Below are 17,831 nucleotides of genomic sequence, written 5' to 3' on the forward strand. Positions count from 1 at the left end.
TGGCATTCGATTCGAGTTGCTAAAAGGGAAGTGTTGTATGATGATGCACTTATACAAAATTGGAGTAGGATAAGCACTCAAAAACAGATTATCATGCCAACTCAAGCGAAGAAAAATACAAATGAAAACATAAAAATTGTAATGGAATATATGCAATTAGAGGACTTCGGTCCAATTGGTGGGGATAAAAAAGAGAGGACTTTGTTCCAATTATTTGGGCCATTTCAAGAATTGCACTATGTAACATACCCGAATGCGGAAAGAAAACCCGTAGAAGTAATTCAGAAAATGCTTTTAAATTAGTAATTCATAATCTGCAACAGCTAGAAAACTACTTGCCTATTTCCTACTTGCCTATATTGCAAATGGTACAAAAACAGCTAGCGGCTTCGACTTTAATTTTCTGTGGGCGCTAAACAATGTATCATTTACAATGGGATTAAAATTAATAAGTAGCTCCCTAAAAGTTGTAATAATGTTCACTTTGCTACCTCAAAAACTTGTACCTATTAGATATTTCAACCTCTCTAAGCTCTCAACTTTAGGGAACTGCACTTGCCAAATCTTTCTTGAAGTATTCAAATACATTTACAAAGGATAAAATATCATTTTGTAAATAAACTTTACTCGAGCGATAATCATTTCTGTAGTACAATCTTAAGTATTTGTTACAATTTCAGTAGTACAATATTTGAAATACAAATATATAGAAATATTAATAGCGATAATCATGAGATACAAAATATTTATTCACAAATCAAAAGAAAAACAAAAGTAGTTGGATAAACAGAATAAATCAGCTGATGCGGCGGCACAGGGTAATTCCATCACCAACGGGAAGCATGCAAATCTCAATTCTTGGATCAGCTGCCAAAGCTTTGTTAAGTTCCAATACGAAGTCCCTATAGTACCTTACGTATTTCCTCATTGGAGCATCAGGTGGAGCCACCACAGAACCATTCCATAGGGTGTTGTCGTAGCCAATCACACCACCAACTTTCACTAATTCTATTATTCTCTTGTGGTAGTTGATGTAATTGTCCTTGTCAGCATCCACGAAAATGAAATCATATGTGCCATGATTATTTTTCTGATATTAAAAAAAAACAATTCAAAATGAATCATTATCAAGTCTAAAGAAAATTAAACATAAAAAGGTTTATTGGATTTTATGTATCAAAAATTTTGATTCCGAAATATTGAGTTTTGTCGAACCAGCAAACACAATCAAACATCTCTATAATACTTTCGTTTGTTACGATATTTTTTGACTGTTATAATGAAGTACTGTTATAGAGGAAATATATTATAATATAATATAATAGTCGGTTCGAGAAAAACTCAATTTTTATAATGAATAAATATTATATAAGAATATTGTTATAGAGAGGTATGAATTCAAGTAATTGGACCCACATTGAACATAGAAGAGAGGATGCGTGAAACTTACATCTTCAATCATTAAATCAAGAACAGGCAAAGCAGGACCTTCTCTAAAATCAATTTTATGAGCCACGCCAGCCTTTTGGATTACGGGCAACCCGAGTTCGTAATTTTCCTTGTTAATATCCATTGCCAATATCTGCAGAATCAAACAAAAATAGCAATTAGTTCCTTAATTGTCTCTGGTTTTTCTTTTCTTCTCAAAACCGAATTTGCTCATTTAATATTCCGAATAATATATTTGAAATGGTTTTGTCGATATGTTTGGTAATGACCCATAATAGGCAAAAGTGGTGTGCACGACTTATAATAACTTGTTTTCGGTACGTGGTCGTTGAGGCGACAATATTAAGCTAGTAATTAAAATGTTACTGTAACTCGAATTATATTATATCACTAGCTCAAACTTAAGTGACACCCTAATTAATTACTGATGTTTAATTAGACATTCAGTAGTTTGAGTTAAATGCAACTTCAATTTGAGTAAAATCCTCCCCTTATTATAAGGATCGTCACATTGAAGTAGATCTGAAAAGTTTCATAAGTTGAATGGGGTTGTGCCTAAAGTCAAATGTCCACTTGTCCTCGTAGACTTTTCTGCTCTTCTTTTTCGTTCTCCTCCTTATTTTTCTTCTACGTTTCTGTTTTATTTTATTTTATTGTATTGTGGGCAAGTCTTTTCAAGAGGATGCAGTATGTGAATATCTTAATTGATCATTATCCATATGAAATTTTACCTTTCCATCATCAGGAAGAGCAAGAGCAGTTGCAAGAAGGGAGTAGCCAGTGTAAACACCAATTTCCATTGTATTTTTAGCATTGATCAGCTTCAATAGCATGCTCAAGAATTGTCCTTCATCCGCCGAAGTTGTCATTAGATTCCTGTTTCCAACAAATATGCATATTCTTCAGTAACAAAAAAACATCTTTAGGAATTAACTTTTTACGTGTGCTATAATATATTATATATTATGTTGTTCGGAATGTCCGAAAACATCGATGGGTGAGTGCCTTTTTGAAGAACCTGACACGGATGCACGGATGCGATAACTGTTTTGGAGAGTCTGCGCAACGTGTGTGTATATATATATATATAATAAACTCACCATGGATGCTTAGCAGTCAATTCTCTGAGCTCTTTCATGGGTTCTGGCTCTCTTGGGTATACGCTGGTCTCAAGTATGTACTGTAACATGTAGCAACCAATGATCAGCAGCCACGAAAAATTATTACTTTGTCATAGCCAGATTCAAAATATATTCATTTTTAATATTCTTATTAAGAGTAAACTCATTTTATTTTTATAATTACGGTTCAGAATAAACATTTGTTGTGTTTAATTAGAATTTTTTAAACTATATATCTATATTTGTTTTCGAAAATACTAGTTCAGTTAAAATTATTATTCAAAAGTTCATCCGCATTCGGATTATGCAGTGAATATAATTAAGTAGAGGATGCTAAAACATCATCTACGTACTACAAACTATTTAAAATTTTGAATCTATCTCTACATGTACTGAGAAAATTTTCTTTTTTAGGAAAAGGCTTAAGAAATTGTTTTACCTGGTAAAGAGCATCACTTTGCAAAAGGCTCTTGTGGCCAACCTCTTGGTGTTTGGTAACCTGATTTTCCTGTGCTGCACCGTTCTCAGCCATGTTAAATTTTTTAAGTTTTTAACTCTTGCAAATTCTGCTCTCTTTTTCTGTAGCTTTTCTCGTTTGTTTTATTTGCTTTCTCTTAATTTCCTTTCCTTTGGTTTCTGATTTTTGAAGGGAGGGAATGGAAATATATATATATATACACTCTTTATAAGGAAAATGGATGCTAGGTGTCTGAATTAGACGGGGTGAGTTTATTGACTATACCAAGTAAGGCTTGCATGAACAGATGCAGCCCACCAACTAGGCAAAAAGTTGGTGAGATTCCTTCTTGGTGTGATTCTAATATTTAAATGGACCCCACATGTGGGACCAATGGAAGTTGTTGCAATGGACTCTCAACCACTGAATCACTATCACGTCTGATGGCGTCATGGAAACGTCATGAAAACTTAATTAAAGTGTCTGATGGGTAAATTATGACGCATGATTGTTTTTGTAGTTATTCTCACGTTACATATAAAATAACTAGTTACTTTAGAGGGATTTGAAGTCGTACATTATATTTGTGTCACCTTTTAATTTTTACTCTATTTTTAAAAATTATTGATTTGGTATCCAGCTGACAAAAAATCCATAATAATATGACAATTACACGCCTGACAAAAGATATAAAACCTGCATCACGCATTAATCGCGTGATCTGCAACCTCATTCGTGAAAAAAGATCTCCTCCTTTCCTCTAACAGTTTTATCATAAAATCAAAAACTTGTCCAGATTTATCTTTAAAATCACACTTGCATGAAGTTGTTTCACCTTTAAGCTAAAACTTCATGCTATATGTAGCATGAATTTATTTCACATTAAAGCTAAAACTCCATGCTAATGCATGCTGAAGTTATTTATCTTGCAGTCTACAGTTTTGTCATGAGTTTTATCCGAAACTTCAGTCTAAATATGCTGAAGTTATTTAGTTCATTTGCTAAAACTTCAGACTAAACATGCTTAAGTTGTTTAGTTCATTTGCTAAAATTTCAGACTAAAACATGCTTAAGTTATTTAGTTTATTTGGTAAAATTTCAGACTAAACATGCATAAATTTTTTAGTTCATTTGCTAAACTTCAAACTAAACATGCTTAAGTTTTTTAGTTCATTTGCTAAAACTTCAGACTAAACATGCTTAAGTTTTTGTCTTGTAGTATGTAATTTTCTAATGAGTTTTTGCTAATGCATGCTGAAATTATTTAGTTCATTTGCTAAAATTTCAAACTAAACATGCTTAAATTTTTTAGTTCATTTGCTAAAATTTCACACTAAATATGTTTAAGTTTTGTAGTTCATTTGCTAAAAGTTCAGACTAAACATGCTTAAAGTTTTTAGTTTATTTGCTAAAATTTCAGACTAAACATGCTTAAGTTTTTGTCTTGCAGTATGTAATTTTTTAATGAGTTTTTGCTAATGCATGCTGAAGTTATTTAGTTCATTTGCTAAAACTTCAGACTAAATATGCTTAAGTTTTTTAGTTCATTTGCTAAAACTTCACACTAAACATGCTTAAGTTTTGTAGTTCATTTGCTAAAATTTCAGACTAAACATGCTTAAATTTTTTAGTTCATTTGCTAAAACTTCAGACTAAATATGCTTAAGTTTTTGTCTTGCAGTATGTAATTTTCTAATGAGTTTTTGCTAATGCATGCTGAAGTTATTTAGTTCATTTGCTAAAATTTCATACCAAAACATGCTGAAATTTTGTCAGGCAGTCTACAATTTTGTCATGCATTCTACAATTTTATCATGAGTTTTATCCGAAACTTCAGTCTAAACAAGCTGAAGTTTTTTAGTTCATTTGCTAAAATTTCAGACTAAACATGCTTAAGTTTTTGTCTTGCACTATATAATTTTTTTAATTAGTTTTTTCAAATGTATGCTGAAGTTATTTAGTTTATTTGCTAAAATTTCATACCAAAATATACTTTATTAATAGTTATTTAGTTTTGCCCTGTAGTCTACAGTTTTGTCAATAGTCTTTTATTAAAGAAGGGCAAAATCGTCTTTTTAAAATACTTTTAATAAAAAAATAGATACGGATACAAACAAAAAAATAAAATGGGTATAAGTTAAAAAGGGCGACCAAATAGGGCGCCCCATGCAATTTTTACTTACTTTAGCCCCTATTGAGCCCAAGCCCAATTCCAAAAGTTAAAGCTTGCAAGAGTATTTGAAATCAGAAGAAATAATTATTTTTTTACTTTGGACTTCTATTGTATTTTAAAAATATATATTCCTATAAGTTCTTGAAGTCTAAATGAGCCTTAGCATGTTAATCTTGTTTGACCTGTCAAATTATTTTTTGTTTTCTAATTTTTATTTGAGAGAATTTAGCAATTGAAACGTTAGATGTTCAACTTTTAATTTGGTAATCGATTCTACTAATAAAAAAAATCTTATGATATTTATAGTATGTTATCGTAAAGATAAGTTGATTAGACAATTTGACATCAAATAGGACGGGCCCGATAGGCCAATATAGTGTATGTAAGTTTTTCTAATGGCACTTAAAAGTTTTTAAAATTTCATATTTGAAATTTAACTTTAAATTATTTTGATTTAATTTTTCACACTAGTTTGATTTCTAAAATTATCTTGAAATAACCTCTACCCCATAAAAATAGAGGTAAGTTCTGCATACATCCTACTTTTTTCAGACTTCACTTTATGAGATTACACTGATATGTCGTTGATGTTGTACTCCTAATTGTACACTCCTTCTCAACTTCCCTCGGAAAGAAATATATTTCGATTCAAGAAAGCTTAAATTTTATCTTATATTACTAAGTGATTATTTTGATTTATCTATATGTAACTCTAGATAAACGAAAGCTTGCACAAAAATAATCTAACATAATATTTATAATAGGCTGGTAAATGTATCTAATATTCTAATTTCTTTTCTTAAATTTTATTTACCAAGCATTTGCTACTATCACCATATAAAGACTCTTTAGAATTGAAATTACTGAACATCATTGTAAAAGATTTGCAAAATAATTTGTTATTTGTTTTACAAATTAATGATTTGATAACTTTAAAAAGACACAATGCAGTGGGTATATAGTATTAAAGCCGTAATGGGGCCCATGAGTTTATAGGAGAATTCAAACAAATGCAAAGAAAACCGAATTACCAGAGAGGTCTCAAATGTGAAAGGTAAATGGAACCCACAGGTAGAAACTCCAAGGATATTTTTGTCAATTCACCTCTTAGCCGCTTCTATAATAGTAGTAAAATAAAATAAGAAAGGTGGGAGAAGATTGGCTAGGAGTGGGACGTGAAATAGGTTGACAAAATAGAGAAGAAAAGGTAATGGTAGTTGCTGGTTGGTAAAGATAGCTGCAATACACTTCTCAATAATTTTTTGGTAAAAGAAAGCTTTAATAACTCTTTTTGAGAATATAATTGGGTTTCTAAAGAACAACTATCTAAACATATTTTTCAGTCAAAATATTTCTAAATGATTTATTTTTTTCAAAATACGTTTTCAAATACCACCCAAAATTCTCATAACATCAACCGAAAACCAAATCAAAATATTAAATAAGTGGATAATTTAAATGAAGGGACAAATATAGGTTAGTTCAGAGTTGGCGAAAGAGAAATTTGCTTGTGAAGATTCGGTCAGTGGTTGGTGGAAAAAAAAACCTTTATAGTCAACAAAATTTTGATAGAATAACAAACAATTATGCTAAAAGTTGGTAAAATGGTGACCCCAGTGACCACCGTCCTCTTCGACTTTTCCATTCTCTCTTCTTTTAGTTCTTTCTTTTTTCCTCTATGGTGAAGCAGACAAATTAGATAAAATGGAGTCGGATAGGAACTCCACTTTGACTTTTTTTTTTTTGTACGCTTCAACCGTTATTTCTCAGAATAATTTCAGTAGGTAGGAATTTAAAGCATTATATAAGGGAAGTTTCATAATACTCATTTGTAAAATTTACTATTATGATATACTTATATTTTGAAATTACATTAAATATTCCAAAGGTATTACATTCTATACCTTCAAATCTTTCCATATATTCTGAAACATACCATAATATTCTAATTTGGAATGCAATCCAAATCGAAATATACCACAATATTTAAACTAGAAATACCAAAATATTTTAATTTGTAGTATAGTATCCAAACCAAATATTTCATATTATTTTAATGAAAAATACAATATTCAAATCAAACATATCATAATATTCTAATCTGGAATATAGTATTTAAACCAAATATACTATGGTATTATAATTTGGAATACAGTATTCAAACCAAACATACTATAGTATTCTAATTTGGCTCCCATGGAAGACAAGATGCGGGAAGCTAGGCTTAGTTGGTTCGGGCATGTGCAGGGGAGAAGTCTGGATGCCCCGGTTAGGAGGTGTGAATGGCTGACCTTGACGGGTATGAGGAGAGGTAGAGGGCGGCCTAAGAAATATTGGGGAGAGGTGATCAGGCAGGACATGGTGCGACTGCAGATTTCCAAGGACATGGCCCTTGATAGGAAGTTGTGGAGGTCGAGTATTAGGGTTGTAGGTTAGGAGATAGGAGGCTAGTTTGATAGTGTTTTGTTTTAGACTGCTAGCGGCTCCAGTTGTGTCCTTAGTACTTCATTAGGGTTGTAGGTTAGGTTGTAGAAGTTAGTCTGGAAGTATTTTGTCTTAGGATGTTAGTGGCTCTTGTTGTGTCCATATTATTCTATGGCGTTTGTATAGTACTGTATCATTTTACTACTTAGTGTTATTACTTTTCTCTCTATTTTCTAGTTATTACGTTGCTTGTGTTATCTTTCTGGACTCCTTTGTTGTTACTGCTACACTATCCCATTTCATCTTATTGTGCCGAGGGTCTATCGGAAATAACCTCTCTACTCCTCCGGAGCAGGGGTAAGGTCTGCGTACACACTACTCTCCCCATACCCCACTTGTGAAATTTCACTAGGGGGTTGTTGTTGTAATATTCAAACCAAATATTCCACAATTTTTTAATTTGAGATACATTGTTAAATCAAACATACAACAATATTGTAATTTGCAATATAGTACTCAATCCAAACATAATACAATATTCTAATTTTGAATACACATTATTTTATTTTAGAATATAGTAGGTATACAAGGTAAAATAAATTTAAAAAGTAGGTATACATGATAAAATAAATATTTTAATTGTATATGGTGTCTCCGGTGGGCATACAACGCAAATTTCCCTTTCTTAATTGGCTTTAAGTTATACATCCTAAGCTTCCTTAACTATGAGATTTAATTTGTAATATCGAAAATAAGATAGGTAACCTGCTACAACATATAAAAAGGCAGAATGGCCTAAATGACACCTATACTTGTGCCGCTTTGTCATGTCGGTCCTCCTACTTTACTTTTTTTTATCCAGACACTTTAACTTGTTCAAAATCTATATTTTAAACCTCTTTGACCGTGTGTGTATCTCACTTGCTTGACGTGGATGACACATCATATTTCACATCATTTTTTATATTTTATCTACTAAAAACAATTATTATATACCATTTTCTTAAAGAAAAAGAAAAAATAAAATCAATGCCTCTGTCTCATCTCTCTTCCCTCAAATTCACAGATTTCTTCTTCCTTGTCCATCTCATATCCCTTCTTCATTCTCATCTCCCTTCTCTGTCTCACTATTCCGTCGATGAATAGCCATTTAGGTATTTTTTTTAATTAGGCAGATTAACCAGAAGGGGGAAGGGAGAAAGAAGAAACTGGGTTGGGGTCTCCACGACTAGGAAATATGAAAATTAAATGAAAACAGAAGAAAATTAGTATTTGATAGTAGAAATGGCCACTTTTAGTAAGGGATTTTTAGGGATTGGGTTGTTTTTCTTTCTTTTTTTTTGGGGGGGGGGGGGAAGAAGGGGGGGAGGGAGAAAAAGAAAAAGAAGAAGAAGAAGCGTACAGTGGGGGAACGAAAAGGGAGGGGGTGTTGTTGGGGGAGGCAGTGGGGAAAAAGAAGAAGAGGCGTACAGGGAGGGACGAAAAGGGAGGGGCAGTGGGTTTCGAAGAAGAAGAAGAAGAAGCGTACAGGGGGGGGGGGGGGGGTTACGAAAATGGAGGAACATTTTGTTTTTTTGGTTTTTTACTTATGTATTTTCATTCTTATTTTAATGATTTTTTTTCTTCTTATTCTAATTATTTCTGGTTCAAAATGTTCATATTCACGCTCATTATCCGCGTGAATTACACTCACTTTGTACAGCTCAACCATTATTTTTCCACATGTGCTTGGTCAACGGTCAGAAGGATTTAAAATATAGATTTTGAACAAGTTAAAGTGTGTGAATGAAAAAAAGTGAATTAGGAGGACCGACATAACAAAGTGGCACAAGTATAAGTGTCATTTAGGCCATTCTGCCCATATTAAAATGATATGATATATAAAATTTTCTTGCACAAGTGGTGCATAAAACTTAAACTCTAACTAATTTACCAAGTCAGTTTATAATGTTTAGTCTATGTTGTAAGTTCACCAAGTACTAACTCAGTTTATAATGTTTAGTCTATGTGTAAGTTCACCAAGTACTAAATTGTTAAAAGAATGAACGCAAAAATTTATATTCTCTTTCCTACCAAGTTTCTCTCATATTGTTGTTCTAATAAGTTAGTTGAAACTTGATAAGCTGGAATTAATAGAATCATTACGAAATGGGCTGAAGTATTCAAGATGAGTGCGTTGTACCAACTACCAAGTGGAAAAAAGAAATAATAAATAAAATTATTGAAGTACAGAAAACATGCCTAAGCGCACTACTTAGGATTATAGTGAGATAAATATCCTTTCACCTTAATTAGAAATTTTGATTTCGTAATAGGAATGAATTATTTTTTAATAGGGAGGAGCCGCTTCTCTCTCTGGCCTTACGCGCCGAGCCATAAAGCGGACCACAAAGAATGCTTGAGCTTGAAGAGGCGTGCTGTGTTTGTTCCTTTTTATTTTCTTCCCTTTCTTGCTCTTTTATTTTTTTTAATTTTTAATTTTATTTTTACCTCTCTTTATTTTTTTTTATAACTTTTTATCAAGTGAGGAAATGTTCATTCCTAGATATAGCCATTTGCTAATCAAATTGTTTGACTTTGAACTTTGTTTCCTTTTTCTACCAACTTAAATAATTTTTGGGACATAACAAAAGAGGTTCTCTCTTTTCTGGAGTACCCAAATTAATGATTATAATTTTTTTTAAATTCTAAAAATGTTAGTACTAAATAATGTATATTTGATGTGCAATTATCGAGTGTCATTTCAAAAATAGTTTTAGAGTTTGATGTTGTGTTAAGATTATAATGATGATAGGTATTTAAAATTTATCGTATTTATTTAAATGTGCATTTACCAATTTGACTTTTCATACTATATATGCTATAACTTTTTTGCTCTATTTGAATAAAGTAAACTGAGAGAATGAATTATCTTTTATTCTTATTTGCCATTGATAAATTCTAGGAGAAAATATTTGTAGAGCCACTTCTTTGGAATCCCTGTCCTCTGCATCTGTCTACCTATATCCAAACCTTATTTTCTGATTTATACGTGTTTTACAACTTGTTTGGAGGGTTGCTACTTGTTATATAGTATCGTATTGTTACTTTAAATATAATATTTATTTTGAATGTTACTTAAATTTTATTATATTGTATCATTGAATCCATCATTATGTAACAACGAAAAATATCACTTTATGGAATACGATTTGGTGTGGTCGCATCATTACCTTATTTTTTTCTCTCATCATGCCCTTCCATATTATTAAATAATTCTATTTTATCATTTATCTTACCTTTTTATATAATAATTCTATCATGTATTATATTTTTCTTTATAATATTACAAGTTTATTCTTAATATAATTGGTGCATGACATAATACAATACAATATGATACGATACGATACATTATAAACGATACATAATAACTATCCAAACAAGCTATTAATAAAACAATAAGTTTGATAATAATAATTCTAAACTATATATTTCATATTTCAAAGTCCTAAATATTAAGAAGTTTAATCATGAAAAGGTATTATAATTAAGTTTCATAGTTCAAATAAGGAAATAATTTATACAAGGTAATTTTTTTGTGAATTTTAAAGTTCTAATTATTAGAAATTTTTACCGAGTTCAAATAAGGAAAGATTTAACAATAAAATATTTTAGTTGAATTTAAAGTAATAAATATTTGGAAAATAAGTTAATTACTATTTTGGCCAATGTGAATTCTATTTTTAAAGGGTAAAAAAGACGAACGATATTTTACTACGTATTTCGTACATTTAATATAGTATAGATAGATAGATTAGTTTTTCATTTTAAAATGAAACAAAAGAGAATTGACCTAACAATCTACGTTATAGCACTTCATCGTTATAGCACTTCATCTCTTTTAATGTCACGACCCAAAATCTAACCATGGTCGTAATGGCGCCTACCGTGTTACAAGGCAAGCCTATTTCTAAAAATATTACTACTAAATTGATTATACGAATTTAATAAAACATTTCCAACATTTGAATTTTTCATAAACTAAATCAACTCTAAATATAATTATAGAAAATACGGAAACGAGCCCCAAACATCGGGGTGTCACTAAGTCATGAGCATCTAGATAACCAAACTAATACAACCAGTGTCTAAGTATTAATACAAGATATAAAGAAATATATAGAAGGAGAGACAAGGCCCTGCGGACGCTGGTAGCTACCTCGTAGTCTCCGGTACTCGATTCTCCCGGACTCAACGACCTCCGTAATCAAACACACCTGAATCTGCATATGAAGTGCAGGGTGTAGCACGAGTACAACCGAGTCAGTAGTAATAGAAATAACAAAGGAACTGAGTAGTAGTGATGAGCTAAGCAAAATAGTCCAATTATTTATTTTCACAATTTACAATAAACATGAATAAACAGGTAAATTCCATAAAAACTAACAAATACCACAAAGAAATTAACAGGTAAATGCGGTAACAGCAAAAGTAAATGCAACCTCACAGCAATGTCACTCCATCACTCAGCACTCGGCACTCAATACACTCAACACTCAATAGGTGCCTGCGCTCATTGGGTGTGTGTACAGACTCCGAAGGGGCTCCCAAAGCCCAAGAGCTAAGCACGGACAACTCACATGCTGCATGGACAACTCACGTGCCATAATATCAATCCTTGGATCCGCACGGTCAACTCATGTGCTACGCGGACAACTCACGCGCTATGGTATCAATACCTGGATCCGCACAGACAACTCACGTACAGTACGGACAACTCACTTGCCTCAATCAAATACCTCACAACAGGCCCTCGGCCTCACTCAGTCATGTACCTCTCTAGCCTCACCATCATCAACAAATAAGGGAAACACAACTCACGTCAAGTATCACAGCATATCAGCAAAATAATAGGGACTGAGGTAAAGATGTATAATAATATCTATGACTGAGTGCAAATAATGTAAGCATGAACAAAGCCTAAGCATGATTTCTAACATGAAGGCAAACAAGTTCAACAATAAATAAACACATAACCACAGATAATAGCTATTAGGCCTCACAGCCTCACAGGACGGACCAAGTCTCAATCCCTCACGGTGCACAGCCACACGCACGTCACCTAGCGTGGGTATCACTTCTAAACAATCATGTGATTTCAAATCTCCAGGTTTATACCCTCAAAGCCAGAGTTAAAACTGTTACTTACTTTAACAGCGTAAAATCCTACTCCGGGATGCCCTCGTCTCTAGACTCAGTCTCCAAAAGCTTCGAATCTAACCAAAATCAGAATACTACTATTAACATAGGCTAAAGAATCAAATTCCACAATAAAAACTGCATAAATAGGCCAAAAATCTGAAATCGGCCCCCGGACCCACGTCTCGAAACCAGTAAAAAATGGCAGAATAACAACCCTCGTCCTCACCAGAGTCTAACCATATATAATTCGTCAAAATCGAACTCCGTTTGGTTCCTCAAATCCTCACTTAAAACTCTCTAAAACTCAAACCCTAACTCCCTCAATTTCACCCTAAACCCCTACTAATTTCATGGCTAATCAGTGAAAAAACATCATAAATGCATGTAAATATACCCAAGAAACTTACCTCACTGATGTCTCGTGATTCTCCCTTGAAAAACACTACCCTAGCTCAAAATCGCGTTCAACAATGGAGGGAAAAAGGGCAAAAATTCGCGAAGTGTGATATATATAGGTTCTACCTAGGGGTTCCACACCTGCGATCCTATATGCTCATCTGTGCTTCCGCATCTGCGGTCCCAGGTGCGCACCTGCGCATTCCACGTAACCGACCAGGCTTCGCACCTGCGAGCTCGCATCTGCGGTCCTAGGTGCGTATCTGCGAAAGTCACTTAAACGCCAAGCTTCGCACCTACGGCTGCCCCTTCGCACCTGCGGGCTCGCAGGTGCGATCCTCTCTTCCGCACTTGTGCCCAATGCTAGCCTCCATTTTACGCATCCGCGACATGCCATCTGCACCTGCGATCATCGCACCTGCGGCTCCCCATCCGCATGTGCGGCCACACCAGTAGCCTTACACCAGTAGCTTCCAACTGCATTTCCCAACTTCCAAACTTCTCCTTAACCATCCGAAATCCTCTCGAGCCCCTCGGGACCTCAACCAATAATTTCCACAAGTCATATATCACTACCCGAGCTTAATCGAACCTCTGGAACACCCAAAACAATATTAAAACACCAAATCAACCCTGGATTTAAGCTTAGGAACATCTAAACTTCAAAAATTCACCAACGACGCCGAAACCTATCAAACCACGCCCGAATGACCTCAAAATTTGCACACACGTCACAAATAACACTACGAACCTACTCCAACTTCCGGAATTCTAGTCTGACCCCGATACCTAATTTTTTCACTACCAACCAAAATCGCCAAATTTCTAACTTTTGTCAATTCAAGCCTAATTCTACCACGGACCTCCAATTTATATTCCGGACACACTCCTAAATCTAAAATCATCCAACGACGCTAATCGAATCATAAAAATCCACATCCGAATTGGTTTACTCATAAGTCAACTTCCGGTTGACTTTTATAACTTAGCTTTCTACTAAGAGACTAAGTGTCTCATTTCACTCCAAAACTACTCTGAACCCAAACCTACCAACTCGATACAACTCAACATAACTGAACAACATATAAATAAGCAAAAATGGGGAAAATGGGGCTATAACTCTCGGAACGACCGACTGGGTCATTACATCTTCCCCCTCTTAAACAAACATCTGTCCTCGAATGAGTCTAACAGAAGAACATACCTGAAATTACAGCATCTGAAGCAATAGCATCTGGCCTGGATGGGAGGGCATAGAAACGGGCCTGACCACCCCCTGATCTGCCCCTCCCCCCCCCTCCCGGGCGGCCCATAGCTGACTGGGCTCCGCCCCTAGCTGGTTGAACTCCACCTCTAGCTGGCTGGGCGGGTGGTGGAGGAACTGGTGCTGGTGCCGTCGGCTGAGTACTCCATTGTGGAGTCCCACCCAACAACCTAGGGCAATATCTCGCAATGTGACCAAAATCTTCGCACTCGAAACAACCTCTCCTCTGACGAAATTGCTGCTCCTGGTGCCCAAAAGAATTATCCGATGATACCTGAGCGGGCGGGGCATAATGAGAACCCTGCGCTGGCAATGCACTGAATGATGACTGACTCTGCTGAAACTGACCTCCCTGAGGAGCACCACTGAAACCACTCTGACCACGAGGCCTCTTAGCCTCCTGTCAGCCCTATCCTGACCTCGAACCATCTCAATCTGTCGAGCAATGTAGATAACCTCATCAAATGTAGCCCCAGATACTCTCTCCCTGGTCATAAGCAATCGAAGCTGAAAATCGAGCCCATCTATAAACCTCATGATCCTCTCTCGATCTGTGGGAACCAACCAGACCGCATGACGAGCTAACTCGGAGAACCGCATCTCATACTGTGTAACAAACATCTCACCCTGGCGAAGCTGCTCAAACTGCCTGCGCAACTCCTCTCTGTGGGACTCAGGTACAAACTTCTCCAGAAAGAGAATGGAGAACTGCTGCCAAATAAAGGGTGCTGCGCCAATAGGCCTACGCCTCTCGTAAGTCTCCCACTATCTGAGTGCAGCCCCAGAAAACTGAAAGGTAGTGAATGAGACCTTACAAGTCTCTAGAATACCAGCAGTACGGAGTATCCTCTGACACCTGTCCAAGAAGTCCTGAGCATCCTCTCTCTCTGTGCCACTGAAAGGTGGCGGCTGGAGTCTCCCAAACCTCTCCAACCTACGCTGATCATCCTCAAGCATAGCAGGAACCACATAATCCTGTGTAGCTGCAACCGGTTGGGCTGGTGGTGCCTCCAGTGTCTGAAGTCCCTGAACAACCTTCTCGGGTGTGCGAGCGACGGGAGTCTGAGTGCCTCCCCCGGCCTGAGAAGTGGCTGCGATCGTCGACATAGAGACCGCCTGAGCAAAGCCGGTACACGCTGTCATAATCTGAGCCAGGGCCTCCTGAAGGCCTAGAATAACAATAGGCACAGGTGGTGCCTGAGCTGGTCCCGCCGGAACCTCTACCTCCGGGACCTGGTCCTGAAAGGCAGTAGCGGAGCCAGGATTTACACAAAGGAGTGTCAAAATCTAAAGAAGAAGCCAAGAAAAATGATTCTACTAGTGACAGCAAAACAATATTATATTATTACAATCGTACTCGACGGGGTTTCATTTCTTGAAATGTTTTTACAATATCATCATTAGAAATAGTACTAAATACATCTTTTTCTACGTAAGACACCAAGCAACCACTTAAAAGTTCATCATTCATTCGATTACGCATGTCGTCCTTGATAAACTTCATTGCCAAAAAAAGTAATATTTTCTATAAAATATCACAATTCACAGTTATAACAACTGTCAAGTTTGTCAAGATTTCCAGACTTTTGGTACATGAATTTTCACTTAAAGGTAAAAAAACACTTAAAAATCCAAGATGCTCACACGAATTAAAAGCAGCCTTATGAATGTAAATAAGAAATTCAAAGGAACTACACAAAGTGACCACAAAGTCAATGATAAATGTAAATGTGAAATTCAAAGGAATTACACAAACTGACCACAAAGTCGATCCAATCCACCTTAATAAAGTACCAATGATTTGCAAAGAGTAAAGGAACTTACCGTGGCTGCCATGACAGGCGAATATCGAACATCGATTTGCAAAGAGGACCAACGACAGCGAGTCGGCGACAACAATGGGCACACACAACGCACTTAGCAATTTTGAGAATGGGAGCACTAACTTTTGAAATTAGGGATTTCTTTAATCCCAATTTCGTTTGTTAGTTTAAAAAAGAGTACTTACAGCTAATAAAACGATGTCGTTTGAAGTTTGTTTAAATTTTTTTAAAAAAACTAAACTGTAAAATAGAAATTATGTTGCAATCGGGAATGGAACTTGCGTCCTTCAACAACTTTTGACACCCCTTGACCGTTGCGCTGAGAGGTTGTCTTGTGTCAAGGGTTGTCAACTAATTGTATATATTCTATTTTTTAAAAAATAAACCTATCTATGCAATTTCCCAGCGAAGGGGTGTCAGTTGACACCCCTCGGACAAGGGTAGCTCCGCCCCTGCTGAAAAGGGACAACTGGGGATCTGTAGGTGCTGCCCCAGCTGCTGCGCTGGCGATGACTCCGTCCCTACCACGTCCTCTCGCGGCCCAAACTGGTGGTTGTCCCTCTTGACCGGTAGCACGAGTCCTCACCATCCATGAGAGAATGAATAACAGATGTTTAGTTACTAGAACACACAAAACGCACGACAAGAATCCAAGAATGTAAAATTTTTCTAAAGGTTCTGCAGCCTCTCGAAGATAAGTACAGACGTCTCTGTACCGATCCGCAAGACTCTACTAAACCCGCTCATGACTCGTGAGACTTATGTAACCCAAGCTCTGATACCAACTTGTCACGACCTAAAATCTAACCATAGTCGTGATGGCGCCTATCGTGTTACAAGGAAAGCCTATTTCCAAAAAAATATTACTTCTAAATCGATTATAAAAATTTAATAAAATATTTCCAACATTTGAATTTTTCATAAACTAAATCAACTCTAAATATAATTATAGAAAATACGGAAACGAGCCCCAAACATCAGGGTGTCACTAAGTCATGAGCATCTAGATAACCAAACTAATACAACTAGTGTCTAAGTATCAATACAAGACAGAAAGAAATATATAGAAGGAGAGACAAGGCCCTGCGGACGCTGGTAGCTACCTCGTAGTCTCCGGTACTCGATTCTCCCGGACTCAACGACCTCCGTAATCAAACACACCTGGATCTGCATATGAAGTGCAGGGTATAGCACAAGTACAATCGACTCAGTAGTAACAGAAATAACTAAGAAACTAAGTAGTAGTGACGAGCTAAGCAAAATAGTCCAATTATTTATTTTTACAATTTACAATAAACATGAATAAACAGGTAAATTCCATAAAAACCAACAAATGCCACAAAGAAATTAACAGGTAAATGCGGCAACAACAAAAGTAAATGCAACCTCACAGCAATGTCACTCCATCACTCAGCATTCGGAACTTGGCACTCAGCACTCAATACACTCAACACTCAATAGGTACCTGCGCTCACTGGGGGTGTGTACAGACTCCGGAGGGGCTCCCAAAGCCCAAGCGCTAAGCACGGACAACTCACGT

At 35.7% G+C, this 17,831-nt stretch overlaps 2 protein-coding genes across 2 annotated transcripts; both read right to left on the bottom strand.

The window, feature by feature from the left end:
* Positions 1-555: 555 nt before the first annotated feature.
* LOC104095631 (caffeoyl-CoA O-methyltransferase 6) lies at positions 556-3,273 on the bottom strand. Its single transcript, XM_009601798.4, has 5 exons — positions 3,010-3,273; positions 2,550-2,629; positions 2,181-2,325; positions 1,451-1,582; positions 556-1,090 (listed from the first exon to the last, which is right to left on the bottom strand). Exons 1-5 carry the CDS (start codon positions 3,100-3,102, stop codon positions 797-799), a joined length of 744 nt encoding a protein of 247 aa, XP_009600093.1. The 5' UTR covers positions 3,103-3,273; the 3' UTR covers positions 556-796.
* Positions 3,274-11,636: 8,363 nt separating this feature from the next.
* LOC138898604 (uncharacterized) lies at positions 11,637-16,420 on the bottom strand. The gene is made up of 3 exons (XM_070184683.1): positions 16,293-16,420; positions 14,409-15,707; positions 11,637-11,889 (listed from the first exon to the last, which is right to left on the bottom strand). Exons 1-2 carry the CDS (start codon positions 16,302-16,304, stop codon positions 15,234-15,236), a joined length of 486 nt encoding a protein of 161 aa, XP_070040784.1. The 5' UTR covers positions 16,305-16,420; the 3' UTR covers positions 11,637-11,889; positions 14,409-15,233.
* Positions 16,421-17,831: the final 1,411 nt, after the last annotated feature.

This window comes from Nicotiana tomentosiformis, chromosome 1, assembly GCF_000390325.3.
Source record: "Nicotiana tomentosiformis chromosome 1, ASM39032v3, whole genome shotgun sequence".
NCBI lineage: Eukaryota > Viridiplantae > Streptophyta > Magnoliopsida > Solanales > Solanaceae > Nicotiana > Nicotiana tomentosiformis.